Source organism: Colobus angolensis, unplaced genomic scaffold, assembly GCF_000951035.1.
Source record: "Colobus angolensis palliatus isolate OR3802 unplaced genomic scaffold, Cang.pa_1.0 Scaffold379, whole genome shotgun sequence".
Lineage (NCBI taxonomy): Eukaryota > Metazoa > Chordata > Mammalia > Primates > Cercopithecidae > Colobus > Colobus angolensis.
The window spans coordinates 339,169-355,369 of NW_012117143.1; the positions used below are offsets into that span (position 1 = coordinate 339,169).

Sequence of the window (16,201 nt, forward strand, 5' to 3'; positions counted from 1 at the left end):
ACAGGGAAACTACTCTGTATAATACTATAATGCTATTGGTATTGCAATGGAATGATACTATACATTCATCAAACCCATAGAGTGTACACCAAGAGTGAACTCTAACGTAAACTATCAACTATGGGTGATTATAATGTAACAATGCAGGCTCATCAGTTGTAATATATGTACCACTCTAGGAGGGATATTGATAATGAGGAAGGCTATGCATGTGTGGGACAGGGGTATAGAGGAAATCTCTGTGCCTTCCTTTCAATTTTGCTGTAAACCTAAACATCTCTTTTAAAAAATAAAGTCTATTAAAAAAAGAAAAACAACTCTATTAGTCAATGAGGTTGTGAGGGCCATTAAGGGCTGTGTGCCCCCTGTTTCCATCTCCTATTACCTTCTGAACACCATAGAACTGTATTTCCTTGATCCTGGGTAAGATCCTGGGACAGGTCCTGATCAGAGAGTTGTAAGTAGAAGTGATAAGAATCACTTCCGAAATGAAGCATGACCTTCCAGAGCTCTTTTCCTTGTGGCTCAACATCTGGCAAATCCAAGCTTTTGACTTCCCTGAGTGACAATGGTGGGCAGAGCTCCCCAGCTGGCCTCTGGTGGGCACAGAACAGAGTAAAGAAGAAGCCTTTCTTACTCTAAGCCACTGAGCGTTGGGGGTTTGTTTCCTCAGAGTAATCTAACTGATCTTGACCTATATAGAGATGATCAATAACGAGAATATGCTACTGTATTTGCAAAACTGTGACTTCTACCTACCTTACCTCCTCCAGTACAGTGAAGGACTCAGAAGAAGAAACATTGATCCAAGCATGAACTTTTACCTTCAGTCATCAATTTAATTTAGTTCATGAAAATTCTTCTTAACATCTTGGTCTTCTTAAAACTCCAAGGAAAAGTGTCTCTCTCTCTCTCTCTCTTTCTCTCTCTCTCTCCCCCCCTCCATCTCCCAAAGAACTCAGTTATTCATGCCTATCTATCAGGCCATCTTGGTCCCACCTTCAAACAGTGTGTAGCCTCCCGCAGAGGAAATTTCTTCTTCCTCTCTTATTAATTTTCTGCCAAGAATGGAAGCTTTTGTTCCTTTCTCAGAGATCATAGGAGCAGAATAATCCTAATCAATTTACTCCCTCCTAAGGTAAAGATGTTGATCTCACTGTAAATTATCATTTCTGCTAATATTTGAGCACCTATTGTGTTTTATTTCTCAGCTGATTCAGAAAGCAGGCAGGAAGAAGGAAGTTATTTATTGGGTCCCTCAAACCCCAAAAAAGGCCAGCTGGAATCCTCTCAGGACATCTTCAGAACAGCAGTTCGATGGCCACACACTATCCCTAGCTATGTGGGAGGGTCACGGGTGTTGTGGTGACACAGGAGAGCAGGATGGCCATGTCTTGGTGCAGCCAAGCACAGGTCTCCTCCATCCATGACTCCTTCCTGGCATGGTCAAGTTTGCAGAGTAATCCAAGGCCCCATTCCTTACACAAGACAGATAACACTTTCTTGACCTGTGTGTGAAGGGGTGGTGGCACCCCCAGAGCACCTTCAGTCCCTGTAGCAGGTTTCCCATCAGACGCAGGAAAGCTCCTCTCCCTCTTCACTGTCAGCCTCTTCTGCTCTTCTTGTCTTACCCTCCAAACCAAAAGTATCTCTCTGCTGCACTGATGCTGAACGACATGCAGGACTACTTAGAGACAATGAGCAAAAATATACAGGGAAATACCTCCTGAAGCTGTCCTTGCAATGCGATATGATTCCTGACAGGTTCATCCTTCAGGCATACAACTCTGACCTCTTCACAAAGGCTTAATGGATGTTATAAACGAGCAGGACCACATGTGCCATAGAACAGCGCTTTGATCAAACCACAGAACTTACTTCCAAGATTTATAAAGTGTTACAGACTGATGACCCCCTGTCTTCCCTGAGTGCATGATGACTACTTCCAGGGATCTCCACAAGCCCAGTTGCTGGCCCAGGGTCCAAGCTACAGCTTTCTGAATGTTAATAAAACAACCTGGAATCTTCTTTGATTCACTCATTTTCTCATGAAATTGTGGATCACCAAGTCTGGCTTGACTGGCAACACCTCTCATGACTCTCTTCTTTCCATTTCCTTTACTCCTATTCTTTTTCAGGTCCTTCACATTGCATGTCTGAACACCAGAAATTACTAGCGGGCCCTCCTGCCCTGGTTCTCCATCCTCAAGCACTGTTGACATGGTGATCACCGTGAAACATCTACCCGACTACCTGATTCCCTTGCAATGCTCAACAAGGGAGAAGAGCATGGGCATACCTTGAACCAGGTAACCCAAGGTTCAAGTCCTGACTCCACTATTTACTTAGTACAAGTCCTTTAACCACTTCAGCTTGTACTTTCCTCATCCCACGCTAGAAAGAACAATAGCATCCATCTAATAGAGTTTGGGAGAACTGAGTGGGATAATGCACTTAAAGCTCTTAGCACAATGTTTTGGCATCTAGTAAGTAAATGCTCAATAAATGTGTATTATTATCATATGTTCTGAGCATTAGAGACCCTGCAAATTCAGGGCATAGAAAACCTTTCCATTTCATCTCCTATCAGTTCAAACAGTGGCTGCAACTCCTTCATCCAGGGATTCTCACCCTGTACTCCCCAGAACACTGCTCTGCCACAAACCCCTCCACAAAAATATCGGAACTTTATTTCTACCTCTAGTACATTTGTCTCCAAAATAGCAAAAGAGTGGTGAGAATTTCATGTATCTTCAACAAGGCTTTAGGAGACAATACTCTAAAATTACCCACATAGATGGCATGTTGCTTTCCGAAAGAGGTACAATGTTTTGATGTCTAATCATCTTTATCTCTAAGACTAGGCGTCATATTTTCCCAGCTGAAGTAAGCTGCCACCTTGAATGCCCTCACGCTTCCCAGATTCACCAGTAGGGGGCGCGCCTGCATAAAGGAGGGAGCTTGAACAATTTCCTCACACGGGGACAGTCGTCTGTTCCAGAACGCATAATCCAGTGATGCAATTTTCTTTATACTTACCAGACGCCCAGAACATGGAAGCATCTCAGTTCTTGCAGTTTTTCACCAACACTTGTCATAACGCTGCCCATGCTTGCTATTACCAAAATGATTTTTTTTCCTGTAGTTTGCACAGTATCTAAATTCTCGTTACAGACTAGACTACTTGAGTTACCTGAATTCCAAGTTGGCAATGATCCCTACACACACTTCATTTTATTCCCAGCAGCCCATGTAGAGTGTAAGCATCACAGAGTGCATAAAGGCTCAGACTCTAGACCAAGGCTGCCGGAATTCAAATCCCAGCTCTGATACTTACTAGCTGTGTGACCTTGGGCAAGTTGTTTAAGCTCTCTGGGCCTCAGTTCCCTCATCTGTAATATGGGAATAACCAATAACCTATCTCCTAGGTTACTGTGAAGATTAAACGAGTTAATATGTGCAAAGTGCTTAGAACGGTGTTGGGAACGTGGTGAATGCTGTATGCAATTTTGCTACTCCTACCACTGCTACTGTGCGGCTATCATCGAAGCATCGCAGGTGAGGAAAAGAGGATCAGACACTAAATCTGTCATCTTGAGAGCAGCTCAGCAAAGGGAATCTTGCCAATGGGTTCTACTCTACTTGGAGTCAATGCTTCCAGCTATGGCCACAGGTAGGAAAAAGACAATACAAAATTCAAATCAGAAAGGTTTACTTATTTACCTTAGATTCCACTTTCAGAAGCTCAGGGTGCTTAGAAATCCATATGTGTAAGAAAACATATGGCTCTAATAACTACTGATGGTTCACAAACAGCCATTCATGGGACTCCACACTGTTGAGATTGTTACTGACGGAGGACACCAGGGTATCCTTGACAGTGCCTGGAAAAATTGCGCTGCCACCCAAAACGGCCTACCCATACATTATATATATTCCTCCTTCACGATGTGATTTCCACATTCTCTGCAGTAAGAATATTTTCTCACCTTTATCATTTTCACAAATGTCTACCCAGATTACCTGAGTTCGTTTTTATGAATTTCCACTATTTTTCTTTCCAGCTTCTGCGACTGCTTGGGGAAAATCTCAAACTCACTGATGTAATTCTCAGGATGCTCATCAGGATCGTAATCACCAAGCTCAGCTGTAATGAGTGAAAAAATAAAGAGAAAAAGAAAGATTAAAAACAATAACATGAGCAGGGTGCATATGGAATGCCTCCTGTCATCCAAAAGAAGAGGCTGGAATAAGCTCACCCAAAAATATGTATCTGTACCCAGAGAAAGTCTGAGTGTCTAGAGGGTCATATTCCAGTTCAGATCCAGCTGTGTGAGCTTGGGATCTTGAGAATCTTCTCTGGGTCTCACCTTCTTTATCAGTATAATAAAGGATTTAAATCACTGTTTTTCAGTGAGGACACCATTGGCATTTTGGGGGCTAAACAATTTTATTATTTCAGATTTTCCAAGGAACTGTAGGATATTTAGTACCTCTACCTTCCAGGTACTAGACGTTAGCAGCATACCCAGGCACTGTGACCATCAAAGCTGCTCTCTCCCAGAAGTTAGTCAAAGAATACAGGATTTCAGTTAGATAGAAGGAATACATTCAAGAGAGCATTGTACAACATGGAGACTATAGTTAGAAACAACATACTGTATACTTAAAAAGCCCTGAGAGGGTAGCTTTTAATTGTTCTCAACACAGAAACAAATGATAAGTATATGAGGTAGTGCATATGTAAAGCTCGGTTTAGCCCTTCCACAATGCATACATATTTCAAAACATCAGGTTGTAGACCATAAATATATATATAATGTTTGATTTAAAATGTTTTAAATTTTTAAAAAATGTAATGCCCCTGCCCCAGTATTTCCAAGTGCTCCCCAGGATCGGAGGTGGTACCACCTCTAGATGGAAACCAGTGGACATTCGTTGGGGTTCCATTCACAGCTAATCTCCTCTGCATCCAGGAATTCCCTGACTGGAGCTGCCTGCTCTGAGGCTTATGCAGGTGTGGCTTATTCATTAAAAAATCACAACAAGAAGGAACCCAGTGGGATTGCACTTAAAAGCAAATTGATTGCTCTTGAAATTAAGGAGTATATATCTAAAACAGAAGAGCATGCCAAATTCAAGTTGTTGCTGGATTCTAACGAGAAATGAAAATAAAATCCTAAGCCCCTCAACAGACTGAACATTGCTCCCACTTGGACAAGCGGCCCCAGAGAACTCTTAAAAACTGAGTTCCCATACATGATGAGGTCAGATCTCATTATACTCCCTCCCTCATTAATTGCTATTAGGTTTCCTACACCAAGGGTTAAACAGAAACCCGCCTTTTTGAAAGACTGCACCACTGGTATCAACCAATCGCCGATGCTGCCCCTCCCTTTTGTGGTTTTGAGACAGCAACTGACCAGCATTCCTTCTTGGTAAGAGACCACTGACCACAAAGTAGTTCTAGCCAGTCTATGGAGGCTGTGCACAGAGGGCGTTTGTGTCCTCTGCTTCACCTTTTGATGTATAGGCCCTAATGATAATACGTTTAAATGTTAAGTCTCCACCCAAAAGTGAACATGGGATGCATGTTGCTTATGTGCTAGCCTACTATGCATGCCTGTGCCTTCCTTTTGTGAATATTCATAGCTCCTACTATAACCTGTTGAATATGTATACTTGGCCACCCCATTCGGCATAAATCTTTGTCTTATTCTTCCCACCCTTGAAGTGCTTGTTTCCAGCTTCTGGCCAGAGGCTACGTTTCCCCACCTGTCAGAATGACCACCCTGCAAGCTGCAACCCTTTGTGAGAAATAAAGCTCTTCTTTCCAAATTTATGTACTTCATGATTCTTCAGCTGACACTAACAAAGGTCTCCTCCAGAGGATCTTCAAGGGTAAAAAGAGAAATGCCTACACATCTCTGAGCACCCAGAAGGCCAAGCAGAGATGGGTGTGTGAACCACAGCATGGAGGAGCAAAGGTGATGTCTGGCATCAAGAATACTTTCTATTGGTTCCACGAGCATGCGAAGGAAAATGAGCCAGAAGAAGCAAGTGTCTCTGGAAGAAACAGAAGATATGGCCCAGGAGAGCAGACTAAAGATAGTGGGAAAACTGTATTAAAAGAATTTGATCACCAATATGACTTTGAGGTAGAAAAAAATTAGTATGCCTTAAGTGCATCTGAAAAATTACATCCAACTCTGTAATTTGTATCCACTGTCCCTTCATTGTCACATCATCTGATGACTGGAAAAGTACATAACCAGGAGGAAAGCAAAGCTCTTTAAAGCTTCTGACCAAAATTCAAATTACAGAGTTCTTAAAACAACCTAGAACATATACCACAGCAAGGGAAGACTTCTAAAATAAGACCCAAAATACTATCAATCACAAAGGGGAAATTGATTAATTTGATCATACCAAAATTAAAATTTATTTCTGTTTAATAAAGGACATCAGAGTCAAAGTAATAGAGAGATGACAACTTGAAAGAACATATTTTCACAATCTAAAGCCAACAAGGACTAATATCTAGAATAAAGAAGAAATCCTTACATATCATTTTTTTAATGGACAGGAAGACCAATAGAGAAATGGTCAAAGGATAATGAACAGACAATTCAAAGAAGGGGAAACCCTAAGGGCCAGTGTAGGGAGAGATGCTCAAACGCATGAATAATTAGAGATATACGAACCAAAACAAGATGTTACTTTATACCTATAACATTGGCAATAAAACTAGGGAGTCGGGCAGAGACACGAGAAAACAAAAATACTTGTGCACTGCTGAAAGGTGCTAGATACATGTTGCTCCTCCAGAGAGCAAGGTGGGAGTATTTAGTCAAATATTATGACCCAGCAATCCCATTTCTGGGCATTTTTCCTAGAAAAACTCTAGGTGCAAAAAAGGATATGTTCAAGATTTTTTATGACAGCATTAATCATAATAGTCAAAGTTGGAGGCAACTTGGGTGTTTATTGTTAGGGGGACAGATGGATAAGTAAAACATGGAAGATGCACCCTTTGGGACACTCTGTCACAGTTAAAATCAACAAAATACATGTATGTCCAGCAATATGGACAGATCCCAAAAGCAGTGTTCTGAGCGTAAAAAGGAGGGAATACAATGAGTGCTATACCATCATTTAATTTATGAAATTTAGAAGTACAGACACAAAAAACAATATTAATCATTTTATAAGGATGGATACAAAGATATATCCAGTATTGCCCTTAGGAGTGGAAAAGGGAAGTCAATCAATCCATGGGCCTAAAGGGACCAATGATGAGAGGTGGGCCATAAACTAATGATTAACTCAACCTATGTTCCAAAAGAAATACATGTAACATGTCCACCTGCACACACACACACGCTTGTGCCCCTGTGAGCTAGCTACAGGCATTAATATTTAGGAGATGGACAACCCCAGTGCTTCCATTTTCCACAGATGATGGGATAATGGACAACCAATATGAAACTGGGTCATCTTCAATGCAAACGTCAGCTTGCAGAGCGGTTGGTGAGGGAGGGCGTCGTTTGTGAGGGTGCACTTTTCTTTCCAGGAAATCTTGTGAGATATTATAGACTTGCAGTGCTAAACACTGCAAACATTAAAAACGTTAGAGAAGAAATGCCATGAAGATTGCACTGGATTGCTGACGAGATTAACACTGTCCCCACCACAGGCCGTGCTCTCTGATCCCTTAAAGCTTGTCTTTAACTCTGACCTCGCCTTAAGCAGAAGGCAGGTTTTTTTAATGAATAAAGACTTCTAACTATTCATACCAAGAGGAGTTGAGTAAGCAACTGTGGTTCTCCCTCCTGCTCATGACTTGGAAGTTGAAGTTGTGACACATGATGTACAACTGCAGGCCCTGCGGTTTGAAACCAGGTCCAGCACTTTTCTAAAAGGGTTCAATTCTAAGAGAAAAATCCAATGAGTTTGAAGTGAATGGGTGAGTAAGATCAGAAACAGACAGTCTAAAAAGCAGGCTTTCCCCTGGTTTGGAAAGGACTATTCCAAAAGAATTTGAAATGCAGGACCTTTAGCTCCAGGGCCAACTCCTTCAGGAGCTTTCCCTGACCCACCCTTGCTAAGTCAAGAGCCCTCCTGGGACACTCATAGCAGAGACCAGGCCTGTGTGTTCCTCCATCTAGCCATCAATGCAGGGTCACAATGCCCTGTTTCCTTATCTATCTTCCCACAGGAATTTTGTATTGCCATGTGGCCCCCTAGCAACTGCTCAGGAAGTATTTGGAGAACACATGAACAAATGAATGAATGAGGTAGTGATACCATCCCAGCAGACAGCCAACCAATCTTTCCCATAGTTCAGTGAATCAGGCACAATCATTTAGCTAAATGTTAAATGAATCAGGCACAGTCATTTAATGAAATGTTAAATTTAACTAAACGTTAAATGATTGTGCCTGATTCAATTAACTATGGTTAATCAGGGCATGTTTGAAGCTTCGGTATATTCTGAGTTTATTAAAAGCAGTCAATCAAGCCATGTGTGGTGGTGCACACCTGTAATCTCAGCTACTTGGGAGGCTGAGGTAGGAGGATTGCTTGAGGTTAGAGTTTGAGACCACCCTGGGTAACATAGTGAGACCCTGTATACACAAAATACAAAACCGGTCAATCACCAATCACCTGGAGTTCAGGCAAGTGCCCCGATTCATTTAACATATTTAGTAGAGAACCTGCTGTGTGTCAGACACGGGAAGACTGCTGTGAAAAGCACCCAGATCCTGCTCCCATGGAATTAGATTCTATATAGGAGGAAATGCACAATAAGTCCAAAAACAACTCAAGATCTAAGTGTTTGCAAGAAAACACAACAGGGCTCTGAGAAAGAATGACGTGCAGGAGGGAGCTGCTCTAGGTCGAGTTGTCCAGGTAGACTTATCAGAGGAAGTGACTTCTGGACTGAGTTCTGAATGTCCAGCAGGAGTCAAGATTTCTACAGGGGTTGAACACACCAGGCAGAGGAGATAAGTTGGATTCTGCTGTGGTGCTGTTTTGTAAAAGGAACAGGAAAGATATTTTTACCAAGAAAGAATATAAATAGATCCCAAGGATTCTGTGTTTGTTTTGCAATTTGTATTATGAAAGAAAATGCATTGCATGTCTTGAATGTTCTTGTTGGATTCAGTATGGACAGGCAGCAAAACTCCAGGTGATGGACTGGTTTTGTACTCCTTGTAGAGACAAGGTCTTGCTATGTTGCCCAGGCTAGTCTCAAACTCCAGACCTCAAGAAATCCTCCTGCCTTAGCCTCCCAAGTAGCTAGAATTGCAGGTGTGCACTACCACATCCAACTTGATTGACTGTTTTTTTATAAACTCAGAATATACTGAATTTAAAACATACTCCTTGAAAGAGGGTTAGCAAACAAGATGATGAGGGGCGACGGTGCCTCCTATTGATAATCACTTACTCCATCTTCCCTGTTAATCTGTAAGAATAAGCAGTTCTGAAACGCCCACCTATATCTGTATTTGTGAATGCAGAGCTGCCAAAGTACTCACCTGAGAATCAGACCTTTATGAACCACTTTTACTGAATTTGCTATAGATGACCACAGACAGCACTGCATTTGAGAGCCAAAAGGTCTTTTCGAGGTCTGCCAGGCCATTTCCCACTCTACTGTCTCCACAGTGTCTGTGTGTGTGTGTGTGGTCAGTAATAATAGCAATGAGGGATAAAATAGGGCCCTGATCGTCTGGATGGAGGCTCCCTGGCTTTATTTCAGACAGAAAACAGGATGGCGAGCCTTCCATTATAGATCCATATTGAGCGTGTCCTAGGAGAATTGATGGTAACTCACTAATGCCTAAATGCATTCTGAAATCCTCATATGCTGGTCTGTTGCTTGGATTAGTATCGATTCCTTTGTCTCTTACCTAAGACGGTACACCCTAACTCGAGATGTGCAGCCTTCATCATGGAGGAAGGGAACTATGGGATTTACAGTCCTCTCACTCCAAGGTATGAGAGGCAGCTTTCGGAAACACATTCTCTACCTCAGTGCGGATGAAAGGGCTGTTTCCCATCACAGTATCAACCGTAGTGCTTGAAACGAGAAAATACCCAAGGGTTGTAACACCTCTGCCAAAATCTGCTATCCAGAATGAGGCTGTTCCCAGGAAAGGGGGCGAGAAACAACACACACACCCACTTCAGAATTCTCAGAAACCAAACACAACTGAGAAGAGGATCAAAGGAACTATTTCACAGCACAGAGCATCCCACAGGGAGGGCGGTGGGCCACAGGGGAATCCCCAGCAGAATGACGGGTTTCTCAATCAGTGACAAGCTAAGTGTTGTGGTAGGCAGATGATCGTCACCGATGACCAGCTAATGACCACCAGAAGCTCCTGTGTTATTCCAGATCCATTGGAAGATTGACATAGTCATCTCTCCTCTCTCTCTCTCTCTCTCTCTCTCTCTCTCTCTCTTTCCTCCCACCCCACCTTCTCTCTCACAAACATGTCGTTAATGTTCATGCTACAAACATCTGGATCATCTGAGTCCCTCCAGCTGCCTCTCAGCTGGTCCAGGGGAACAGAACACCTGAGCCATTTTCACTTGGGTGTTGGGCCCATCCATGGCCATGTGGTGCCTCAGGCCCTGGAGCCTCCTTCCCGCAAACCGCTTTCCTTACTAGGTGGAAACATTCAGAATCTAACCCATGTCAACACATTAGCTATTTCCCCCGGGGTTTGTTCAACTGGAAAAAGAACAGTAGTCACTTCCAATGGGCCTGCGCTACCCTTGGCCTGGTGCAGAGTGGTCTCTGAAATCACATGGCCAGGAAAGGAGGATGACTATCCCATTTAATAGATGAAGAAACTGAACCCTGAAGAGCTTAGGTAACTAGGTAACTTATCCATGGTGAACCATCCAGGAAAGGGAAGAAAGATTCAAATGGTGGTATGACAGTTTATGGGACTTGTGCTCTCCTCACCACGCCCATCGCTAGAAGAGCTGAGGAATTAGACATAATAGATGTGTATATACGTATACATATACACACACGAATAGATAGGATGGATGGATGGATAGATAGATAGATAGATAGATAGATAGATAGATAGATAGATAGATAATGACAGATGTACATGAAAATGCTTCCAAGGATGACCCCTTTGTTTAACTCCTATCTTCCTGGATGCAGATTCCCCCCTCAATATGTCCATTAGGCCTCTCATCTAGCATTTGGAACTGAGAACATACAATACCCACATCCCTTCAGAGCTTCTTATAAACCCACCCATTCCACATTCCAGCCCCTTTGAAAGAGAGCTGGTCTGTTGCTCATATGCTGGTCTGTTGCTTGGATTAGTATCTGACTCTGACTCATGGGATCTTGAGGGACTCTGTTTTTGCAGAGGCTCCTGTGAACATCTCAGCCCAGCCTTCCACCGAGACTCCACTGGCTCGGAAGGGAAGGCGAGTAGGGGTTCCGTTGCTATGTACCCAGTCCTACATGGTCTCCAGCCATAGACAGGCAGGATGGCCACGGGTGGGAGAAAATGGAGGCTTGAAACAGCTGGAGCTCCACAGTGCAATGGTGGTGTGGGTGAGCTGTGACCAGACTTACCTTGAACAATACAGGCACCCAGGTAGGCAGCATCAGAAAAGGAGCACAGCAGGCGGCCATGAAAAATATCCCTTTTAATCTGAAGGTACAAAAGGTACCTGCAATACAAAAGGAGAAATGGTCACCCTAACTTTTGGCTGAGGTCTGGAAGAAGTAGGATTGCTCATGCTTAGCTCCCATGGTGACCAGAGCTTTTCCCAGCTCTAGGGACTGGCTTAGACAAGCCCAACCCTTTGTAGAACAAGCAGAGGAAAGCTGAGAGGGGCCCTCTGAATTCAGAAAAGCAGAAGTGTCTGCCGAGCAGATCTTATCAGCTTCCAAAGCTGAGCAGGCTCTGCCTTTTCAGAGGCATGAGAAGAAATGAGGAAAGCCCACAGGACCCAGTGGCCAGAGCTCCTGGCAGAAACTCCCGCACAAGGATAGCCATGACCACCGTCATCACTACCTGCATCTCAGGCACACGCTGCCCTAGCTCTGTTTCAAATGGAGAGCCAGGAAACAGACTCAATCAGTACATAAGCCCAGCCTCACCATTTTTTAGGGGCAGAGAGAGACATTAATCAACCTCAGACAGTCGCAGTTATTATGAGGCCAGAAAGGCAACTAACTGATTCACAACTAGAGCTGCCATCTGTGTAGAGTCTCCGCCCTCCAGGGATGGCACACTCAGATGCCTACTGAGACCAGGCACACGGTGGCCTATGACAAGAGCAAGTCACCTGTGCTGGTGCAAGAAGTGCTGGAAGCAGGGTGGGACACAGCGGCTCCCTAGAAAGGGGGCAGCCACCACACAGCTCCAGCCTAGTGCTGCCACTAGAAAAGCAGACTAAATGTATCCAGTTTTTCCAGAAAAATAGCAGGGTGGGAGGCAGGCAGCAGAGCAGGGTGCCAAGTTGCAACCCCTGGCTCAGGCTCATTTTGTCCCTGTCCTTTCTGTTACTCCACACCGATCCAGCTCTCTTCCAATTTCCTCATCTTCTCAAGGTTCTTTCATTCCAGGCTCAGGCCTGGGATCTGCTGTTTCTGAGCAGAGTAACTTTACAGATGTGTGCAGATTCTTTCTGTGCTTACTTTAGAGTTTAACTCTCAGAAACCAACGTGTTTTTCTCTTTCTCGTCTTCTTGGGGGTTTGCAGGGAGCATCTCTCTATAAGTCCCAGTTATCACCTTGTGAGGTTAATTTTATATGTCAACTGGATTGAGCCATGGGATACCCAGATATCTGGTTCAACAGTTTTTCTGGGCAAGGGTGTTTCTGGAAGAGATTGCATTTGACTTGGTGGACTGAATAAAGCAGATGACCCTCCCCAGAGTGAGTGGACCTCATGCAATCCACTGAGGGACTGGATAGCACACAAAGGCAGAGGAAGCTGAATTCACTCTGCCTGATGCTTGAGCTGGGACATCAATCTTCTATCCTCAGTGTTCCTGGTTCTCAGACCTTCGACTTGGATTGGAATCTACAACATTGACTCTCTGGCTCTCAGGCCTTTGAACTACACCACTGGCTTTCCTGGGTCTCCAAGGTACAGACAGCAGGTCATGGGATACCTTGGCCTCCAGAGTCACATGGGCCAATTCCTTATAATAATTCTCATTATGTATGAAAGGATGTGTGTTCATGTGTGTGTGTGTGTGTGTAGCCTATTGGTTCTATTTCTCTGGAGAACCTCAACTAATAAACATCTCTAGCGCCCAAGTAATTTCATCTTTACTCAGCCATAGGAGGAGCGACATGTGTAATCCCCATTTTAAAGGCAAAGAAGTAGAGAATCAGAAAGCGTGATTCGTGTGCTAAGGTCACAGGGACACCGTCAACCCTAGAGCACTGGAGCTCACTGTTTCTGAGCCATTGGTTCACTGAAAGCACACTGGAGCCATTGAAGGAATCAGTGGCTCACTCATGTTTTCCTTCACCATATCTTTGTCTAACATCTGCTTTATGCTGTGCACTGTGCTGTGTGGGCACTGGGGACATGGTGGAGGCTCAAATGACAATCTCTGTCCCCAGTTTAGTATTAAATTTTGTGCAGAGGATAAAGGCAGTCCCTAATAAGTTTTTAATTTGGAGCTTGGTATGTATTCTGTCAAAGGAACCATACTACACTCGTGCCTGTACTCTCAGCACTTTGGGAGGCTGAGGTGGGCGGATAGCCTGAGGTCAGGAATTTGAGACCAGCCTGGCTAACATGACAAAGCCTGGTCTGTACTAAAAATACAAAAATTAGCCAGATGTGGTGGCTCGTGCCTGTAATCCCAGCTACTCGGGAGGCTGAGGCAGGAGAATCGCTTGAACCCAGGAGGCAGAAGTTACAGTGAGCTGAGATTGCGCCACTGCACTCCAGCCTGGGTGACAGAGCAAGACTCCATCTCAAAAAATAAATATAAATAAATACATAAACAAATAAGTTCCAGGGGATGCTGTGGTGCAGCTCCATCAGCCACACTTTGAGTAATAAGGTTCTAAACCGGTGGGCCTCTGGATCCTACCCCAGACCCAGTGAAATCAGAATCTAGGCCCTCACCAAAACTTGTACATGAATGTTCATAATAACATTTTTCATTATAGCTGGAAAGTGAAAACAGGGCAGGGCTCAGTGGCTCATGCCTGTACTCTCAGCACTTTGGGAGGCTGAGGTAGGCAGATAGCCTGAGGTCAGGAATTTGAGACCAGCCTGGCTAACATGACAAAGCCTGGTCTCTACTAAAAATACAAAAATTAGCCGGATGTGGTGGCTCATGCCTGTAATCCCAGCTACTCGGGAGGCTGAGGCAGGAGAATGGCTTGAACCCGAGAAGCAGAGGCTGCAGTGAGCCGAGATCACGCCACTGCACTCCAGCCTGGGCGACAGAGAAAGACTCCATCTCAAAAAAAATAAATAAAAAAGGGAAAACAAGCCAAATGTCCCCCAGCTGATGAATAAATAAAAGAAATGTGATATATCCATACACTGGAATATCATCCAACCATAAAAAAAAAAAAAAAAAAGTGAAAAGATGCCAGACCCAAAAGGCTACACATTGCATGCTTTGATTTATATGAAACAACCAGAATGGACAAACATATAGAGACAGAAAAGAGATGAGTGGTTGCCAGGAACTTGGGAGAAGAGAGAATACTGGATGACTGCTTGGGTACAAAGTTTCCTACTGGGGTGATGAAAATGTTTTGGAATCAGATCATGGTGTTAGTGGTACAAATCTGTGCACATACTAAACTGTACACTTCAATATCTACCAAAATAAACTATTTTGAAAATCCTAATTGTCTTAGAGCGGTGGTTCTCAAAATTCGGCATGCTTCAGAATTACCTGGAGGGCTTATGAAAATAGGTTGCTGAACCCAACTCCCGCGGGTTTCTGATTCAGTAGGTCTTGGACAGACACCAAGAATCTGCATTTATAACAAGCTCCCAGGTAATGCTGGCGCTGCTGGCTCAGGCACCTCACTTTGAGGACCGGCCCTAGACTATTCAGAATAGTGAGGTCACACAAATGCTTTAAATGATTAAATCTTAGCCCTACCAGGCCAAATACCATGAAGTTTCTTTTCTGTGTATTGAATGTGTGCATCAAACATAAAAGCATTTCTTTCTACTTTTTGATGAGTTTGGCAGTGAAAAATAGTTTCAGATAACTATTTATTGATAAATGAGAGGCTTGGGTTCTAATGCCATAACTCAGAAATCAATTTGGCAAGAGCTTCCTGAGAAAAGAAAAGCAGCTTTCACATCAGAGTTTGGGGCTGCGCCCATATCAGTGATCTCAGGAGATAATCGAGAATTACTGTGGATTCAACATAATCCACTGAGTCTTGTAAATGGTTTCACATGAAGGATGTTCATTTTTTTTATATAATAGCTACCAAAAAATGATGCATCTCCCTTTAGTGTCATTCCTGCACAAAAAGATTAAGCAACAAAAACACACGAGGGTCTGAGTCATAAATTACTGTGCTGCCATTAATAAAACAGCATCTCTACATGGATTGGAAGATGGTTCTTCTAAAAAAAAAAATTAAAATCAACATCCTTTTGGTAACATTCAATGTATAGAGCATTTACAAAAGCCCCAGAAATCTAAAGGATTGTAAGATGATTGCCTAAATGGGGAGATAAAGGGTGAAAAATGATTTCAAATATCATCTTTTGTGGTTATTTTTATTATTTTGCATTTTTAAATTTGCCTTTTCTTAGCATTTCTTTACTCTCAAGCATGGTCATGAACATGATCTTAACTTCTCACATATTAAATTCTTCTCAAACTTTAGATTAATCTTATAATAAAATAACAATTCATCATACAAGAAAAACTAAATGCCTTCAAGATAGGAATTCAGACCATAAGTGCCTGGGGCAGTCCACAGTTTCTCAATTCATTTAGAATCCTAAGGACTGTGTTGACTAAGAAAAGTCCATTTCTACTTGTGTAAGGGCAGTGGAATATCTTAGTTACCTTTGGAAACCAAAAGGGTCACGATATTCCACTATTCATACCTGAGCTATTCAGTCAAAGGTAGGAAAACGTTAGCAAATATGATTGAGAGGGGCGAAACCAGGGTTATTAACTGAAACGCTGTGCT

The 16,201-nt window shown here is 43.1% G+C and overlaps 1 protein-coding gene across 5 annotated transcripts in view; it reads right to left on the bottom strand.

The window, feature by feature from the left end:
* FRMD3 (FERM domain containing 3) overlaps positions 1-16,201 on the bottom strand; it is a 300,134-nt gene that overhangs the window by 79,843 nt on the left and 204,090 nt on the right. For 3 of the 5 annotated variants that reach the window (XM_011953956.1, XM_011953955.1, XM_011953957.1), the window contains exons 5-6: positions 11,621-11,718; positions 4,024-4,147 (exon numbers count right to left, since the gene is read on the bottom strand). In XM_011953956.1, the coding sequence (XP_011809346.1) occupies positions 4,024-4,147; positions 11,621-11,718 (222 nt within the window). Of the gene's footprint in view, positions 1-385; positions 496-4,023; positions 4,148-11,620; positions 11,719-16,201 lie in introns of those variants that run through there. The other 2 variants (XM_011953959.1, XM_011953958.1) reach the window with 1 other exon arrangement.